General features: G+C 37.1%; 1 protein-coding gene across 2 annotated transcripts in view; it reads right to left on the bottom strand.

Moving 5' to 3' along the window:
• SPTA1 (spectrin alpha, erythrocytic 1) overlaps positions 1-19,191 on the bottom strand; it is a 185,993-nt gene that overhangs the window by 16,012 nt on the left and 150,790 nt on the right. Inside the window, exons 43-47 of one of the 2 annotated variants that reach the window (XM_036015014.1) lie at positions 10,741-10,950; positions 9,433-9,570; positions 8,419-8,531; positions 7,258-7,275; positions 6,725-6,776 (exon numbers count right to left, since the gene is read on the bottom strand). In XM_036015014.1, the coding sequence (XP_035870907.1) occupies positions 6,725-6,776; positions 7,258-7,275; positions 8,419-8,531; positions 9,433-9,570; positions 10,741-10,950 (531 nt within the window). Of the gene's footprint in view, positions 1-6,724; positions 6,777-7,257; positions 7,276-8,418; positions 8,532-9,273; positions 9,571-10,740; positions 10,951-19,191 lie in introns of both variants that reach the window. The other variant, XM_036015013.1, reaches the window with a different exon arrangement.

Raw genomic sequence — 19,191 nt, forward strand, 5'->3', positions numbered from 1 at the left:
CCATCATAAATAAATCAACAAACATTCTAACATTGTGTTAGAGAGGATGTGGATGAAAGGGAACCCTAGTGCACTGTTGGTGGGAATGCAGACTGGTGCAGCCACTGTGGAAAACAGTATGGAATTTCCTCAGAAAAGTACAAATGGAACTGCCTTTTGAAATAAGCCAGGTGGTGAAAGACAAATACCATATGATCTCACCTTTAAGTGGAACCTAGTCAACAAAACAAACAAGCAAGCAAAATATTACTAGAGATATTGAAATTAAGAGCAAACTGATAGTTACCAGCAGTGAGGTATGAGAGGATAATGGGGGGGGGTGGTCATGGGGCTTCCTCTGTGTTGTTCCTTTTCAGGAACAACTATAAAGAACAGGTGGACAAAACCAAAGAAGTTGGAATCAGGGGAGGCAGGTGGGGATGGCTGGGTTGGTGGGGGAGTTCTGAGGGAAAAGGCAGACAAGTGTACATGAACAGCAATAAAAACAAAGAAACAAATTTACAAAAAAAAAAAACCCAAAATACCAGTGGCATGTTTCACAGTTATAGAACAAATACTCCAAAAATTTATACAGAAGCATAAAGGACCCCAAATAGTACTAGTGGTGTGTAGTGGAATCTTTAGGGTTCTTTATATATAGTAACATGTCACCTGTAAATAATGAGAATTTTTATTTGTTCTTTTCAATTTAGATACTTTTTATGTTTTTCTTACCTTTGATTTCTGTAGCTAAAACTTCCAATACTATGTAGGAAAATATGTGGTGCAAGTGGACATCCTTGTTTTTTTCCTGACTTTAAGAAAACAGTTTTAGCCTTCCCCCATTGATTATGAAGCTACCTGTGCATTTGTCATATATGGCCTTTATTATATTGAAATGTTCCCTGTACTCCCACTTTGCTGAGCATTCATTTAATAAATGGATTCTGGATTTTGTCAAATGCCTTTTTTGCATCTATTTCTATGATCATATGATTTTTATCCTTCACTTTTATGTGGTGTATCACATTAAATGATTTGTGAATATTAAAACAAACTTACATCTCAAAAATAAATCCCACTTGGTCATGGTGTGTTATCTTTTTATTTTTATTTCTGAATTTGATTTGCTAGATTTTGTTGGGGATTATTGTATATATGTTCATCAGGACTATTGGTCAACAATTTTTTTGTAGTTTCTAAGTCAGATTTAGGGATCATGGTCTTGGTTGCCTCGGAAAATAGGCTTAGGAGCTGTCCTTCCTTTTGAAATTTTTGGAATGTAAAGAATAGGTATTAATTTTTCCTTGAATGTTTGGTAAAATTCACGTATTAAAACATCTTGTCTATGACTTTGGTTTGTTAAAATTTTTTTGATTACTGATTCAATTTTGTTAGTACTAATTGGTCTGTTTCATTTTCTGTTTCTTCTAAGTTCATTCTTGGAAGAATGCATGTTTCTAGAGATTTATGATTTTCTTCTAGGTTATCCAAATATTTGGCATATAGTTCATAATATTTTCTTATACTCCTTTGTATTTTTGTAGTGCCAGTTGTTACCTCTCTTTTTCCATTCTGATTTTATTAATTTAGGTCTTTTTTCTTTTTTATTGATGAGTCTGGTTAAAAGACTATTAATCTTGTTTATTTTGTCAAAGAAACAGCTCTTGGTTTTATTGATCTTTTGTATTATTTCTTTAGAATCTATCTCATGTATTTCTGCTCTGATATTTGTTCTTTCTTTCCTTCTCACTTTGGGCTTTGCTTGTTGTTCTTTTTCTAGTTCCTTTAAGTATAAAGTTAGATTGTTTATTGGAGATTGTTTTTGCTTCCTGAGGTAGGCCCATATTGCTCTGAATTTCCTTGTTGGTACGGCTTTTGCTATCTCCTATGGATTTTGTATTGTTTTAATTTTCATTTGTATCAAGATGTCTTTTGATTTCTCCCTTAATCTCATTGTTAATCCATTTATTGTTTCATAGATTTTATTTAGCATACATTTGTTTCTATGTTTTCCAGTTTTTTTCCTCTTAGTTAACATTTAGTTTCATAATGGTGGATCTGAAGAAGAAGCTTGATATGACTTCAATCTTCTTACATTTATTCAGACTTGTTTTGTGGCCTTACATGTGTTCTATTCTGGAAAGTATTCCAGGTCACTTGAAAAGAATGTATATTCTGATGCTTTGGGGTGAAATGCTCTAAAAATATCAATTAAATCCATCTGGTCTAGTCCTGGCTGTGTTGCTTAGTTGGTTGGAGCATTATTCTTTGCACTAAATGATTGCCCATTTGATTTCAGGTCATGACACATACCTGGGTTGCAAGTTTGACCTCTGGCTGTAGCATGTATGGGAGGAAACCAATCTCTCTCTCTCTCTCAAATTAATTGTACCCTTGGGTTAGTATTAAAAAAAACTTCCATCTGGTCTAATGTATCACTTAAGGCCACTCTTTCCTTGCTGATTTTCTGTCTGAAAGATAGATCCATTGATGTCAATGGGCTGCTAAAGTCCCTACTATGACTGTATTATTGTCAATCTCTTCTTTTATGTCTGTCATTATTTGCTCTATATATTTTGGTGATCCTTTGTAGGGTGCATAAATGTTTACAGAGTATATATCCTCTTGATGGATTGATCCCTTATCCTTTTGAAATGTTTTTTGTTTCTTATTATAGCCTTTGTTTTAAAGTCTATTTTCTATAGAAGTATCATTACTCTTTTTTTTCCTTTTCTATTTTCATATAATATCTTTTTTTTCTATCTTGCTTTCAGTCTGTCTGTATTTTTTTAATCAGAAGTAGGTCTCTCTCAGACACTATTCGATGTATTTGTGGGAAAAGTTCAACTATTGTTATATAGTGAGAATGGTTTGTGTGATATCAATGTAACCTAGCAGCCAATTAGAGTGCACTGGAATGTGTATGAACAATGACAACTTCATTATTCTAGTCAGTGGTGGCAGTAGATGCCTTGGATTGAGCCCATGTACTGTGTGGCCATTACATTAAAAATGACTGAGCAAGTAGAACAATGAATCTGCAACCAGTTTTGCATTAAACTTAAACATTCTTCCACAGAAACTATTCAGATAATTCACAAGGCCACAACCATGGGCAACAAGCGATTGGAAGTTTCATCATGACTACATGCCGGCTCATGCATCACATCTCATGCAGATTCTTTTTGGTGAAACATCAAATCAGCTAGGTGGCTCAGCCACCCCTAGAACCCAGATTTGTAACCTGCAACTTCTGGTTTTTCTCAAAACTAATATCACCTTTTAAAAGGAAGAGATTTCAGACTATGAGATTCAGAAAACTATAATGGTGTAGCTGATGGTGATTGGGAGAACTGTGTGAGGTCTGATGGTGTCTACTTTGAAGGAGGACTTAGGCATCATTGTCCTGTGTACAATATTTCTTATATCTTCTTCTTCTTCTTTCTTCTTTCTTCTTTCTTCTTTCTTCTTTTTCTTTCTTCTTTCTTCTTCTTCTTCCCCCCTCCCCCCCTCTCTTTATTACTGTTCAAGTACAGTTGTCTCCATTTCCCCTTCACCACTTCCCCACACACCAATCATTCCCACCTCCCACCTTCAATCCTCCCCCTCTTTGGCTTTGTCCATATGTCCTTTATACATGTTCTTTGATGTCCCTTCCCTCTCCCCCCATTATCCTCTCCCACCTCCCCTCTGATTATTGTCAGTTTGCTCTTTATTTCAATGTCTCTTGTATTTTATTTAATAAATACCCTTGTTTTTCATATGGCATGACAGGATACTTTCTCAACAGACCCCTTTTATTTGGGTATTGTTTTCTTATGCATTTATCCACCTATGTCTATTTATTGGAACATTTAATCCATTTACATTTAAATTTATTACTGACTGATGTATACTTATTGTTATTTTATCATTCATATTTATCTTCCATTTTCTTCTCACAGAGTTCCTTCTTTTTCAGCATTTTTTTGTAATACTGGTTTGGTAGTAATTAACCCCTTTAATTTTTTCTTGGCTTAGAAATTATTTTTCCCTTTTTTGAGTCTAAATGATAGCTTTGAGGATGGAGTGGTCTTGGTTTTAGGTCTTTCCTTTACATCACCCTGAACATTAGGTGCTAATGTTGCCTTACCTGAAAAATTTCTGTTGAGAAATAGCTGACAGTCTTATGCAAGTTCCCTTGTAGGTAATTCTTTCTTTTACTGCTTTCAGGATTTTCCCTTTGTTTTTAACCTTTGACATTTTACTTATGCTGTGTCTTGGTGTAGATCTCTTCGGCTGCATCTTACTTGGGGCTCTGCACTTCCTGGACTCATACATGTATTTTCTTTGACAGGTTATAAATATTTTCAGTCACTATTTATTCAAATAGGCTCTCAATATCTTCCTCTATTTCTTCTTCTCTTCGTACTCTTAGAATGTGAATGTTGTTATGCTAGATGTTGTCCCTTAACCTGTATCCATGTTTTAAAAATTATTTTTTTCTTTGTTGTTTTTATTGGGGCTTTTCTGTGAGCTTGACTCCAAATCATTGATTCAGTCTTCTGTTTCATATAATATACTGTTGATTCTTTCTAGTGTGTTCTTCATTTCAGTTATTGATTCTTAATTTTTCACTGGATATTTTTTATGATTTCAATATTCTTTTTTATGCTTATCTCTTTGTTGAATTTCTCCCTAACTTCATCAAACTTCTTTATAACCAGTGTTTTGAACTCTATCTGGCAGATTGCTTACCTCCTGTGTGTTTACTTCCTTTTCTGGAGATTTCACTGTTCTTTTTATTGGCACATATTTCTCTGTCTCCTCATTTTTTCTGCCTCTTTTTGTTTCTATTTATTAGGTACATCTGTTATGTTTCCTAGCCTTGACATGGTGGCCTTATATAGTAGGTGTCCTGTGTGGCTCAGTTGTAGAGTCTTCCTGATCACCTGAGCAAGGTGTCTATTGAGTCTAGTTTGTATTGCATGTACCTGCTGTTGTATTTGAACTTAGATTGCTGTTGGCATTTCTGTGAGTGGGGTTAGCCCTCAGGTTGACTGTCTGTGAGTATTGACAGGAATCATAGTGTACAAACTACTGTGAAGGACCTGACCCCATGGAATGGGATTTGCCTTAAGGAGATTACCCTTTTTGAGTATGTCACTTGTTGGGCTAATCATGTGGTGCTCTGTTGTGGTTTGAATCTTGACACAGGTTTCTTGGTTCGGGGGCCACTTGGGAAGAGTCCGGTGCAGGCCCACATTAGCTGCTGCCTATGAATGACCCAATGTTACCTGGTAGGAAATACAATGTGACTCATGATTAGTAACTGCCTGTCATGTGCTTGCAGGTGTATGGGAGAGGGCATGCTGCAAACTAATATATAGGCTGCCACCATTACTAGGCCAGGGGTCATTTAGAAAATGGCACAAGGCACCCCAAGGGCTGTGGCTATGTAAGTCTCAGCTACTGTAAAAGTGCCAAGCAGTATGTGATTTGAGTGAGTCAGGTTCTTGGGGAGCCACCGTGTTTGGCTGAGTAGTGTTCACCAGGTTAATGTAGATTCAGATTTGACCATGTGGTGGGAGAGCTCAACAAATGAAAAATGGCAACTGCTCACAGCTGTGTTGAAGGATGGCTCAACACGGGAACAGTAGGGGCTGTCCCTCCAGTGCTTACTCTGAAGCCACACAGTTAAGCTTCTCTCTGTATGGTTTTGGCTTCCTCCAAGCCACTGCTCTCTCTGTTCCAGAGCTTGGGAAGAGGTCCTGTGAGTGAGTGAGTCAGTTCATGGGCCCTTTAAGATAACCCTGTGAGTCTCCAGAAGCTTTATCTCATTCAGATGGACAAATTACCAGCTGAATTTCAGAAGGAAATGTCTTTGAGGCTCCTTTTACAACACTGGTAATATGGCTTGGGAGACTAGTGTGGGCCTGGGATCCCTTTTGCTTTTCATGGGGGACTACTGCATCTGAAATATCACTCAGAATTTTCAACTGTCATGCATGGGTGTGGGTCCAGCCTGCTTTGAATCGCTCCACCCTTCCTACCAATCTCAATGTGGCTTCTTCTTTGTATACTTAGTTATAGAACTTCTGTTCAGTTGGTATTCAGGTGGTTGTCCAGGTTTGTTATTCCATAAGTTAGCTGTGATTTTGATGTGGTCATAGGAGGAAGCTAGCACAGAATTTACCTACTCCACTTTCTTGACTGCAACTCCCTATCTGACACTGTCTTAGTCTTTAGTTTTTAAATACTCTCATTAGGAAGGTATACAATTTAATTAATAAAATTTTCTCCTGGAGAAGTCAATAAAAGAAAAGAAATGTTAAGAAACAGAACTGCAGCCCATCGCTTCCCTCAACTGTTAAAAGATCATCTAGATTCAATTGTATTATCACATAATTGTCATTATCAAATAATAAAAGAAATTTGTCAATGTTTCAGGTTGTAGAATAGGAGCTTTGCATTTGCTCCCTACTTAATAACAGTAACTCTATGATATAACTATTATTAAGCTTATTGTATAAGTACAGAAATTGAAGTTTAGAGATTTAAGGAAAATAATGTCCATTAAATGATGGCCAATGGTTAGAATGACATTCTGGCAGAGTTGGCACCACAGACTTAGGCTCTTGATTTTCATGCCAAAGAATTTATGTAAATGTGTTTATTTAAGAGTTCTCTTTAAGTAGTTTTTATTTTTTTCACTCATTGTAATTCTGGAAATATCCTAAGCTAATGAATAAACATTACTTACTTTATTTGCTTCCAACTGGGATTCCAGAGTTCCTGTCTCTTTGAGCAAAGATCTAGTTAAGAACAAGAGGAAAAGTTACTCATAATATCAGAGGTCAATATTTCATACACACAAATTCAAAGCTTCTACATTTCTCTACTGGTACTTATTCCAAGTTATTTGGCCTCTCTGAAATAAATTTTCAGAACACCAAATATTCATGGAACCAAATCTTCTGTTTATTGGCAACCTTGACAGATATATGAGAAGATAACTTAGGTGTATTTCTAGTTCTTTTCTGCCTATGAAATGGCTTCCAGACCTCCATCCCAGCTCTTATTCTCAAACATATCCTCAACCTAATGTGTAAGCAAGACTCCACCTAATGAAGTGTGGAGGCAGACTGACATTTACCATGCTTTTCTTTCTAACTCAACATTTTCATTTAGGTATCATCAGACTGAGATGGGGCAAAGATGACCCAGGAATAAGGTCTCCTTAATTAATTATTCCAGAATGGTATAACAAAACAAACATGATAACAAAATACTGACCCATCCAGAAAATAGGCCCTGGTCGTGGGGTTCCAGAACAGGAATCAGAAAAGAAAAAGGGAAATTGTGTGTTAACATTGATTACTTTAATAATATTTTCTTCAGATTTATAAAACATTCTAAATCATTAGTAACCAAAAACATATGGACATGTTCCACCCACTGTTACCAAAGTCTCTTTCACACTGAGGGCTAAAAGCCTTTCATTCAGCTACTTGCTGATGTATGAAGAGCATGGGTGTGAGGTGGTATAATCAGTGTTCAGCAAATGATGCCAGAAGATTGGGAACCAAAACCAAAGGGAGAGAAGGATGAACTACATTTCCTTTGTTTTCTCTCATATGTTTTTAGCCATGATACAGATTTTCTTTTTGTTAATTATGTGATTTATTTTTGTTACTGGTGTATACAAACAGTATCAATGTTTGTATACAATTCTGACCCATTTACTGGATGCACTCTACCAACTTACACCTTTATTCTAATGTGCTACACCTTCTAAGTCTCCTCTTTTTCAGCTTATTTGCTCCAGTAGATGTGACAAGTGTTATTTTCACATACAGAACAATTTGCATTCAATAAAACTGATTAGCATATATTATTTCACTTGATTCTCATCACAGCTTTAGTTGTTAGGCAACATAAGAATTTCATATTATTTGTGTATGATATTCTCTGCTTTTTATTGTGTTAATAAATACATATGTAACTTTGACCAAGTCCATTTATCTACTGAACTTCTTTACACATTTGGACACAGGTAATAAGATCATCTTTGTATACTTTTCAAGGGTGATCTAAAAATTAAGTGACATAATGGACATAGAAGTACTTTATAAGGTGCCAAGTGGTATACAAACATAAGGAACTGTTATTATTTTTTGTACTGTAACTACAGCCAACAAGAAAAAAGTGAAAGTATCAAGAAAAAAAATTGAAAGGTACACAGTGCATATAAGGCTGAAATTCTCATTTCTCAATTTTGTAAAGATTGTTACAGAAAGTAATCAACTATAAATATAAAGCTCAAATAAGATTTGGTGATTTTAGGACAGGATAAATGCCATAGGAATCCCTCCTCCCACCACCTTTATGTTCTTCATCCTAATGGAATGGAGAGTGTGTCACAAAGATCATAGGTTTTGAGGTATCACAGCACACCTGGTCTCCAAGACCCACTGAAGGAAGGCACTGGCATTCTGTTCAAACTCCTGGCACATCTCAAAGTTCTTGATCTGTCTTGCCTCCTCATTTTGCAGCTCCTGCTCCCGTTCCTAGAAACCAAAATCACAGATAGTGGATTGCACATTAAAGACCATTCTTCAAAGTAAAATATCTGGTTCCAGGCTGAGCTGTACATCTTAACTCTCCCAAATCTAACCTATATCCCAGAGGCATGTGCCTAAGTATTCATATTTCTTCCAGCCCACCTCTTCTCATCTTAAATGGAACTGGAGAGCATTATGCTAAGTGAAATAAGGCAGGCAATAAAAAAATAACATAGGATCTCACCTATAAGTGTAACTTAACAAAACAAATAAGTGAGCACAAAATAACCAGAGACACTGAAATTAATAATGAACTTTTAAAATATTTTCCATCATTTCTATAATGAATGTCATTATAGACAGACAAAAATTAAATGCAACCACATTTAAATGTACCTTTGGAAGTGTGTATATAATAGGAAATATTTTGGATGGGGTGATATATAGACTAAACAAATATACCGGCCTTGTAAACTTTTTATAATCTATATTCAGAGTCACCTCCAGGAGCTTGTGTTTGCTTTCCTAAATCACTATTTTACATCTAGAAGCATAAAGCTGTCCAAACTATGTTGCATAGGTCTATATTTATTGTGGACATATTTCCAAATTTTTCTTAGACTGTCCAGTTTATAACTGTTGTCCCAATTAATCTTGTTCCTTTCTTTTTCAAAAGTCCCCCAAATTGGATAATAAGTTGGCCATGATCACTATAGTCAAAAAATGTCTCTGCTATGCCTCAAATTACCTTGATGGCATCATGTATTTGCTTCCACATCTTGTCTAGCACCTCCATTGTTAGCCAGGTATAAGGGCTGGAGGGCACATTTAAGGTCTTAATCTGCTGATCTAGCTCTAGCAAATAGTTGAAGTCTTCTTTGGCCCTGACCAAGGAGGCCAAGAACACCTTGTGATCCTTCTGAAGCTGGTGAATCTCATTTAGGGAGACACAGTGCACGGGTTCTGACAAGTCCTCCTCAACATTCTCACACCAGTGGTTGAAAGATGAAGCCTTGTGTGCAAATTCCATGAATAGCTCCTCAGCCTATAGAGAAAAAAAAGATATCTTCATTTTTACCAGTAGAAACAGAAGAGTAGAAGAAAAGACTGAGGATAAAAAAATAACTTTCTTCAAATATTTTCAGGGCCAACAATCTAAGAGGGCAGAACTAAAACCAATAGGTACTACAGAATAAGATGGATGGATGTTTGAGTTACAGGCATAAGCTCTGATTTTGGCATCTTGTTATGTGACACTGGTCAGATTCTCCATCATCTACAAATAAGAAAGTTGAATAATGTCTACAGTCATTTTAGCTCTAAGGTTCCAAAAGTGGCAAAGGTCACTTTGGAACCTTAAAAAACCATAATATATATAGTTTTCTATTACTTGACTCATTTTTGTCACCTAAAAATATGTTTCATATGCTTCAATAGAGTAAAAATTAACTAAGGGTCAAGATGGACTGTTTTTTATTTGTGTGTTTGTTTTCTAACTACCTTAACTTGTTAAGGTAACAAGTTAATACTGTTATGGTATAGGAGTGCTATGTAATTTCACTGACTATCTGATTTCTCTTTAATAGCATTTTTTAAATTATTAACACCTAATACTTTAGCAACCACCATTAGAAAGAACATTTTAATCACTTATATTCATATATAACTTAGTGGTTTACACTGAATTTTTCAGATGCATTATTTCTTTTAATAGTATTGAAAGAGAACAGCAAAACATGGCAATAACTTTATCCTACTTCATAAGTACAGGAGTAAAGGTTCAGATGTTAAGTGACAAGTGTGAATTTTCCCAGCTAGAATGATGAAAACAAAAGTTTTACTTGTCTAGTTTTCCTTTTATTTGAATTAAACAAAGGACAAGGATGACCTTTGCTCCTGCCTGTCAGTTTTAGGTCTTCTTTACAGTAAGATCTTTCACTTGTTTGTCCCACCTACCTTTTCCACTACCAGCAGCCTAGTTTTCATCTCAAGTCAGCTGGGTAACTGATAAATCAGTCTAAAAAATCTCTTGTCAATTAAAATAGTTTTGCTCAGTAAAAATGTCTTTCTGATCCTTTTCAAAGTACTGACCCAAATTTCTATAGATAGAGTTCAACAGAGTTTCTATTCAACAGAGTTTCTACTATTTGTTTCTAGATTTCATGGTTAATATGTAATCAAGGCCTTACCATGCCTTATCATTACTAAAATTTACCTTCTGGATGGGTAACTGTTTCTCTAGCAATTTCTGTCTGTGGGCTGCAGAGACTTCCAGAAGCTGTTCCCAGAGCCTCAGCAGAGCAGCATGGCGCTCCTCAATGGCTTTGGTCTGGCTGTGTTGAGCAGCCACCAGTTGATCCCTTAGATCAGTTATCTTGGACAGTCTGTCTTGCTGAAAGCTCTGCATACTGACATCCAGCGTGTCCTGAGAAAGATCCATAGAGAAGCACTGAACAGAGAAATAATGTAGATTCCAAAGGGTCATTTACACCTGGGTTCCAGCATATTTTTATCATGAACAAGGTAAGAACTAGAAAGGATTTAGAATGATGACCAAGGATAAAGAAATAGATATGGTTTAGAGACTTAAGTGAACATTTGGGATTGGGATTATGGTCAAGTTCCAGTGGATTTACATTTTACGATTAGATTTTAGTTTATGTGGACTATGATGATTAAGGAAATACTGGAAAATTACATATTCTAAATATTCTAAATAAAAACTAAATCTTCCCCATAGTTCACATCCTTTGTAAGAGTCTTTATATCACTTGTTAGAGTTTGTGTTCTAATTACTAGCAGTGTGCTATAAAGAGCTTGGAAGTATGCAAACTAGCAAAAGACCTCCTACAGATGTTATAATATACAAATGATATTTTTGTGGAGATGATGATATCAGAATCACAAGGTATATTCATCAGAATAAGGATGTTCCACTTCCAAATCTAACAGGGTGGCTTGTATATGGACCATTGTCTCTTTGAGGATAATTTTAACCACTGGGTAAAAATACAAAAAGCAGCTGTTTGAAAGGGATTAGAATGCAACTCAGGTAGCTATAACTCAGGGATTAAAATTTTAGAGAGGAGGGAATGGGAATGTGGTAAGAGTAATATTCTCTATTACTTTTGAAATATAAATTATACAGGGTAAGAGGAGAAAGCAGCTGATCAGAGCTTTAGATAATCTGAAGGATCTAAAATGACAAGAACTGGAATTCTAGGAAACTGGGGCAGCCAGGATTTGATGAGCCAGGAAAGGGAACTGCATGAAATAGGTGTAATATTCTTCCTGCATTTTCCTCTCAAAGCACTTATAGATTCATTTTTTTGTTGCTGTTGTTCAGTCCAGTTGTCTCCATTTTTCCCCATTACTCTTTCCCACTCTACCCACCCCCACCTCCCACATTCAATCCTCTCTCCCTGTTGTCTTTGCCCATGGGTCTTTTATACATGGGTCCTTGATGATCCTTCCTCTTCTTTGCCCCGTTATCCCTTACCCCTCCCTTCTGGTTACTGTGTAGGACACAAGTTCTAGAAGCTAAGCAGAAAACAGTAGTTATGAATCTAAAATGCTAAGTAGAGTTTTCTGTAGTTACATAATACCAAGTTCAGGGCACATTAGGTATGAGCAGCTCTAGTAAGAGATTTAAGTGAAAAGACCCCAAGTGTGAAAGCAAACTGAAAAAAAGGCTAATTTTCAAAAACAGACAAACAAACAAACCCTAAAATATGCTTTGAAGCAGTTCAACCCCTGGCTAAAAAGTAGGAGTTGAATGTGAAATGGGAGTGTTAACTTATAGCCTTAAGTCAAAACTTATAAATGAATTACTTTAATGTAAATGGACTCACTGTTCCAATAAAACAATCAAATAGAACAAAACTCACTATATGATATTTATAAAAGACACATTTAAAATATAAAGGTACTCTGCATTTCTGTATTCATTGCAGCATTATTCACAATAGCTAAGATACAGAAACAACCTAAGAGTCCATGAAAAGATAAACAGATAAAGAATATGCCATATAGGGAGACAGATACATGCATACACACACACATACTTATATAATGGAATATTATTCAGTCATGAGAAAGAAGGGAATCCTCCTATTTGCAACAACTTGGATAAAATTTGAGGGCATTGTGCTAAGTGAAATAAGTCAGACAGAGAAAGACAAGTACTGTATTATATCACTTATTTGTGGGGTCTAAAATAGTGGTTACCCAGAACTGGGGGCCAGGGAGGGGTAGAAACTTTTCTCAATCAAGTTCTGAGATCTAATGCACAACATGGTGATTTACCTAATAATACTCTATTATGCACTTGAAAGTTAAGAAAGTAAATCTCTCTAAAGTTAAGAGAGTAAACCTTAACTTTTCTTATTAAAAAGAAATTATAATTATGTGACAGATTTAAGTTGTTATGTGATTCTATGTTGGTAATATTTTCAATTTATAAATGTATCAAATCAACAATGAAAATAAAATAAAGTATAAAGACACTGAAAATTCGGAAACAGCCTAAGTGCCCATCGGTATATGAGTGGAATAAAAAAGCTGTGGTACATTTACACAATGAAATATTATGCAGCAGTAAAACAAATAGAAGAAATTCTTACCTTTTGCAACAGCATGGATAGATCTGGAGACTGTTATACTAAGTGAAACAAGTCAGACAATGAAAGACAAATGTCATATGAATTCAATGAACAAAACAAACTAATGTGCAAGACAGAAGCAGAGGCATAGACACAGGGAACAGACTGACAGCTGTAAGAGGGTAGGCAGGAGGTGGGGACTGGTTGACAGAAAGTGAAAGATTTAGTCAAAGAATATATATGCAAGACCCATGGACATGGACAACTGTGGGGTTGGGGTAGGTGAAGGAGGCAAAGAAGGAAAATTGGGATGATTGTAATAGCATAAAAATTAAATATTTAATAGGAAAAAACAAATTGAAAGAGTAAAAACAAGAATATGAAACATATATACTGTAAACAAAAAAACTGGTGTAGTATTCTAGTATATAAAAAAGACTTTATATCAAGAAATGTATATAGCTGTAGCAATTTTGAGAAAGAACAAAGCAGGAGGGACCACAATACCTGATATCAAACTGCATTACAAGGCCACTGTAATCAAAACATCCTGGTGATGGCATAAAAATAGGCACATAGACCAATGGAATAGGACATAGAGCCCAGAAGTAAACCAAAGTCTCTATGGTCAGCTAATATTTGACAAAGGGGGAAGAAGCATAAAATGTAGCAAAAATAGCCTCTTCAACAAATAATGTTGGGAGATCTGGACAGCTACAAGCAAAAACAAAAAATAATAAACTTGATCATTAATGTACACCATACACAAAAATAAATTCACGGTGGATAAAAGTCTTAAATATAAGTCATGACACCATAAAGGCCCTAGAGGAAAACATCAGCAGGAGAATCTCAGACATTTCACATAGCACCATCTTCACTGATATGTCCCCTAAAGCAAGGGACATAAAAAAAAGAAAAAAAAACAAATGGGACTTCATGAAATTAAAAAGCTTCTGCATGGCTAAAGAAAAAAGCATTCAACTGAAAAGAGAATCAACTATTGGGGAAAATATATTTGCCAACGATACCTCAGAAAAGGGTTTGATCTCCAAAATAAATAAAGAACTCATGTCTGCACTCCAGGAAGACGAAAAAAAAAATTAAAAGTGGGCAATAGACTTGAACAGACACTTCTCCAAGGAAGACATACAGAGGGCCCAGAGACATATGAAAAGATGCTCAGGACACAGGGGAAGGAAGATGGTGTAGGAGTAAGAGGGAGCAGATTCGGCTTCCCTCTACACACAGGAGAAAATCCTGGCGAATCTATGGAGTAGAGGAGCAAACAACCAACATACTTCAGCATATGTGAAAATAGGGGACAAAGGATTGTGGCAGAACTGAAAAGCCAGACCCTGAGAGGAGTGCTGCAACACGGTAGGGTCCCAAGGACCAGCTCGGGTCCAGGGGCTGCAGCCCCAGGCCCAGCGCCCACTGCTGGGTTTGCCACAGAGTCCTTGGGAGAGAGCCGGGACAACTGCTCCCTCCCCAACCAAACAAGGTCTGAGTAGCATTGGGAGGAATCCAGTTGCTAGCAAACACACAAGGGCTGTGAGCACCCTTGGAGGCTGTGGACACCAGGGGTTGGGTCGTGCAATGGGCCCTGATACCCATGGTCACCAGTCTGGCTGGAGAGTTGGGCTGCGGGGGAAGCCAGGCCATTGTATGGAGCGGCAGGCTTGAATAGGAGGAATTTCTCAAGAGGAAGGAGTGAAAAGACAGACATCATTCAGGGAATTCTCCTAAAGTGATCAATTGCTCCAGCCTACCTGCCACCCAGCTGGGCAGCAAGCCCAAGGTTGCAAGGAAGGTGTGCTTCTGTGGAGGACCCTGCACACCCCCATAGCACTGGGAAAGGTGAGGCAGTCTGGCTGAGGGCATGCAGGCACTCACGTGGGAGAGCATCCCCACTCCCCAGTCCATAGCAGTAACCCTGGGGAAAGGCCTGATTCCCACACCCAGGGCGCAGGGCTGAGGAGCCAGGATAGCTTCCCAGACAGTGTGTGCCACTGACCTAGGAAGAAAAGCCATACCAATCAGCCCTCAGCCTACCGCAGTGAGCAAGACCAGAAAAAATGGTTTGGCCACTTTGAAACCAAGAGACTTTTTAATTTTATTCTATTTTTTTTAACAATTCTTAATTTTTTAATTTTTATTATTTTTATTCTCTTTTACTTTCTTTTCCTCTCTTTCCTGCTTTCTTGTTTTATTCCTTCCTCCTTTCTTTCCTCCAATTTTATCTATTCTTCCTTCCCTTGTCTGCCTTTTTTATTCTTTTTTTTTAATACCTACAAGTGAGACAAAATCCTGGATCTGTGAAAAGATCAGACTTGAACCCAAAGAAGGGGCATCACAACAGCTGAGACAGTGAGACAAATTTCACTCTGCTATTACAGAGAACCTGCAAGTTATTACATATTTGTATTATTATTTTTCCAGGATTCTTACATTGTTTTTTAATAGTATTTTTGTATCCCTCTTCTTTTTGTATAGTCTGCTTTGCTAGGCTGGTTATATTGTATGACCTGACAGGTTTCCCCTGATATCTCTTTCATAGTGTATTGCTAATTTACTGTCCTTTAACTCACCTGTGTTCCATTAGCACACTACTCAATGTTCTGTACTCCCTATTCTTGTTACCCAGATCTCATAGATTCTGTCATATGATTGTTGCTCTAATATTATTGTAAATAAGTGCTGGTCCATGCAATTGTAAATACTTCACAACACTCCTTCCATATCTTAGCCCATTTCAAAGTTTCCTGAACCCTATTACTGTAGTGGTTAACTCTATTCTCTCACACACTGCACCGATTTACTATCCTTTACTCTTGCCTTACCTCAGAATCTGACCTCCCATAACCTCACTGCTTTCTAGATCCAACTCACAATCCTTCCTTCCCCAACAAGAGTCTTATCTTCTTTCCATCCTTTCTAAAAATCAGCTAGCTGGGTGGAAGATCACAGTTAACAGTATACATAGTCAAAGGATCTCCTATCTCTTTTCTACCGGCTGCCACTGTAAATATCATAGAATATTCTCTTGCTATCTTAAACCATTTTGCCTTCCCCCTCCAACTGATCACAAAAAAGAGTAGGTGGAAGTGGTGAACACCAGAATACCGACTGGAAGAGGAAACCCAACAACAAAGGAATCACTAACAGATAACAACAGAAGAAGGTGAAGGAAGGAGTGGAAACCACACAAACCTCAATCCAGGACCTATCTGGAAATAGAACTAAACAGTAGAGACAGTATCCAATACAAACAACTGAACAAGAACAAGAGAGAATACTCAAAACCTTATACACACGGAAGAACCAGCTTCAACACAACATGCCCTCACCAGCACAACAAATACAAGAGGTGGTGGACAGAGTGACCCTCATTTAACCAGCTGGTGGGAAGGAACCACCAAAGAAAGACCCAACAACAATGAAAACTCAAAGACAGACACAGAGCCAAATTAAATGACAGCCCAAGACCAGTGAGCTCTGGAAATCAAGGAAACTGCACCACTGAAAGTCACTGGTATTCTACCACAGAAAGTCACACCACAAGCCCAGGCAGCCAGAACAGATCAATTTAAGAAGCTGAGACTAACAAAAAGAGTCTCACAAACAATGGGAAGACAAAAAAAAAAAAAACTCCCCAAATGAAAGGAAAGGAGGAAGCCTCAGAAAGAGTGCTAAATGAAATAGAGGCAACTCAACTACCAGGTACTCAGTTCAAAGCAATGATGGCCAGGAAGCTCAATGAGCTCACAATGAGCTACCAGAAACTACAGGGAAGCTACAAAGAACTCACTGAAAACTATATCAACATGAAAAAGGAAATAGAAACTATCAACAAGGGCTAAGAGGAAATGAAGAATACAATTTCTGAGCTGAAGAATACAGTAGAAGGAAGCAAAAGCAGGATTGATGAAGCAGAAGACTGGATCAGTGAGTTAGAGGACAAAGTAGAAGAAACACCCAGAAAGAGCAAGAAAAAGAAAAGAGGCTCATAAAGAATGAAGAGGGATTCAGAGAAATGCAAGACAACATGAAATGTAATAATATCCATATAATAGGGATACCAGAAGGAGAAGAAGAAGAGCAAGGGATAGAAAACCTATTTGAAAAAGTAATGATGGAAAACTTCCCCAATCTGCTGAGAGAAAAACTCACACAAGTCCAGGAAACACAGAGAGTCCCAATCAAGAGGAAGCGAAAGAGGCCCACCTCAAGACACATTACAGTTGAAATGGCAAAATTTCAAGGCAAAGATAGAATCTTAAAGGCAGCAAGGGATAAAGGGAAGTAACATACAAGGGAGCCCCAATAAGGCTCCTCAGTGGAAACACTCCAAACAAGAAGAGAATGGGAAGAAATATTCCAACTAATGAGAACCAGAGGTCTGCAACCAAGACTACTTTACCCAGCAAGGTTCTCTATCAAGATCGATGGCCAAATAAGAAGCTTCCAAGACAAAAGAAGTCTAAAAGAGTACACCTCCACCAAACCAAAACTGCAAGAGATGCTAAAGGGCCTGCTTTAAGGAAAAGAAGGAAGAGAGAGAGAAAGGGAGAGAAAGAGAGAGAGAGAGAGGAACACAGGTATGAAAATGGCAATGAATAAGTACCCATCAGTAATAACCTTAAATGTAAATGGATTAAATTCTCTAATCAAGAGACATAGAATAGCTGAATGGATAAAAAAGCATGACCCATAATTATGTTGCTTACAACAGACCCAGCACAGGACCAAAGATCTACACAGACTAAAAGTGAAGGGCTGGAAACAAATTTTCCAAGCAAATGGACAGGAAAAAAAAAAAGCCAGGGTACCAATACTCATTTCAGACAAAATAGACTTCCAAAAAAACGGCCATAAAGAGAGACCAAGAAAATCACTTCATAATACTCAAGGGAAGAATCCACCAAGAAGACATAAACATTGTAAATACATATGCACCCAACATGGGAGCACCCAAATACATAAAGAAAATCTCAGATGACTTCAAAAAAGACATTGACAGCAACACAATTATAGTAGGGGAGTTTAACACCCCACTGTCAAAAATGGACAGATCTCACAAACAAAATATCAACAAAGATATTGTGGCATTGAACAATGCCCTAGAGGAAGTGGACTTAACTGATATATATTGAGCCCTTCATCCCAAAGAAGCAAAATAAACATTCTTTTTAAACGCACATGGAAGATTTTCAAAGATAGATCACATGACAGAACACAAAACAAGTCTCAACAAATTTAAGAAAACTGAAATTATACCAAGCATTTTCTCTGACCACAAGGGACTGAAACTAGAAACCAACCCCAAGGGAAGAAATCCAAAACACTCAAAATCATGTAGATTGAATGGCGTGCTATTAAACCATGAGTGGGTCAAGAATGAAATAAAGGAAGAAATCAAAAATATTCTGGAATCAAACAAAAATGAACTCACAACAATCCAAAATTTATGGGACACAGCCAAGGCAGTCCTGAGAGAGAAGTTCATAGCAATACAGGCCTATCTAAAAAGGACAGAAACATTTAAACAAACAACCTAACCCTACATCTAAAAGAACTTGAGGAAAAATGACACAGACAGCCCAGAGAAAGCAGAATGAAGAAAATAACCAAGATCAGAGCAGAATTAAATGACATAGAGACTAAAAGCACAATTCTAAAGATCAATGATTCCAGGAGCTCGTTCCTTGAAACGATAAACAAAATCAACAAGCCTTTAAGCAGGCTCATCAAAAAAAAAAGAGAAAGGATCCAATAAACAGAATCAGAAATTAAGTAAGAGAGATTACAACCGACACCACAGAAATGCAAAGGATTGTAAGAATTACTATGAACAACTGTATGCCAAGAAATTTGAAAACCTAGGGGAAATGGACAAATTTCTAGAGAAATATAATCTTCCAAAACTCAATAAAAAAGAAGCAGAAAGCCTGAACAGACCAATAACAGCAGATGAAATTGAAGCAATAATCAAAAATCTCCCAACACACAAAAGTCCGTGTCTGGATGGTTTCTCAGGATAATTCTACAAAGCATTTAAGAAA

The sequence above is a fragment of the Phyllostomus discolor genome, chromosome 14 (assembly GCF_004126475.2).
Source record: "Phyllostomus discolor isolate MPI-MPIP mPhyDis1 chromosome 14, mPhyDis1.pri.v3, whole genome shotgun sequence".
Lineage (NCBI taxonomy): Eukaryota > Metazoa > Chordata > Mammalia > Chiroptera > Phyllostomidae > Phyllostomus > Phyllostomus discolor.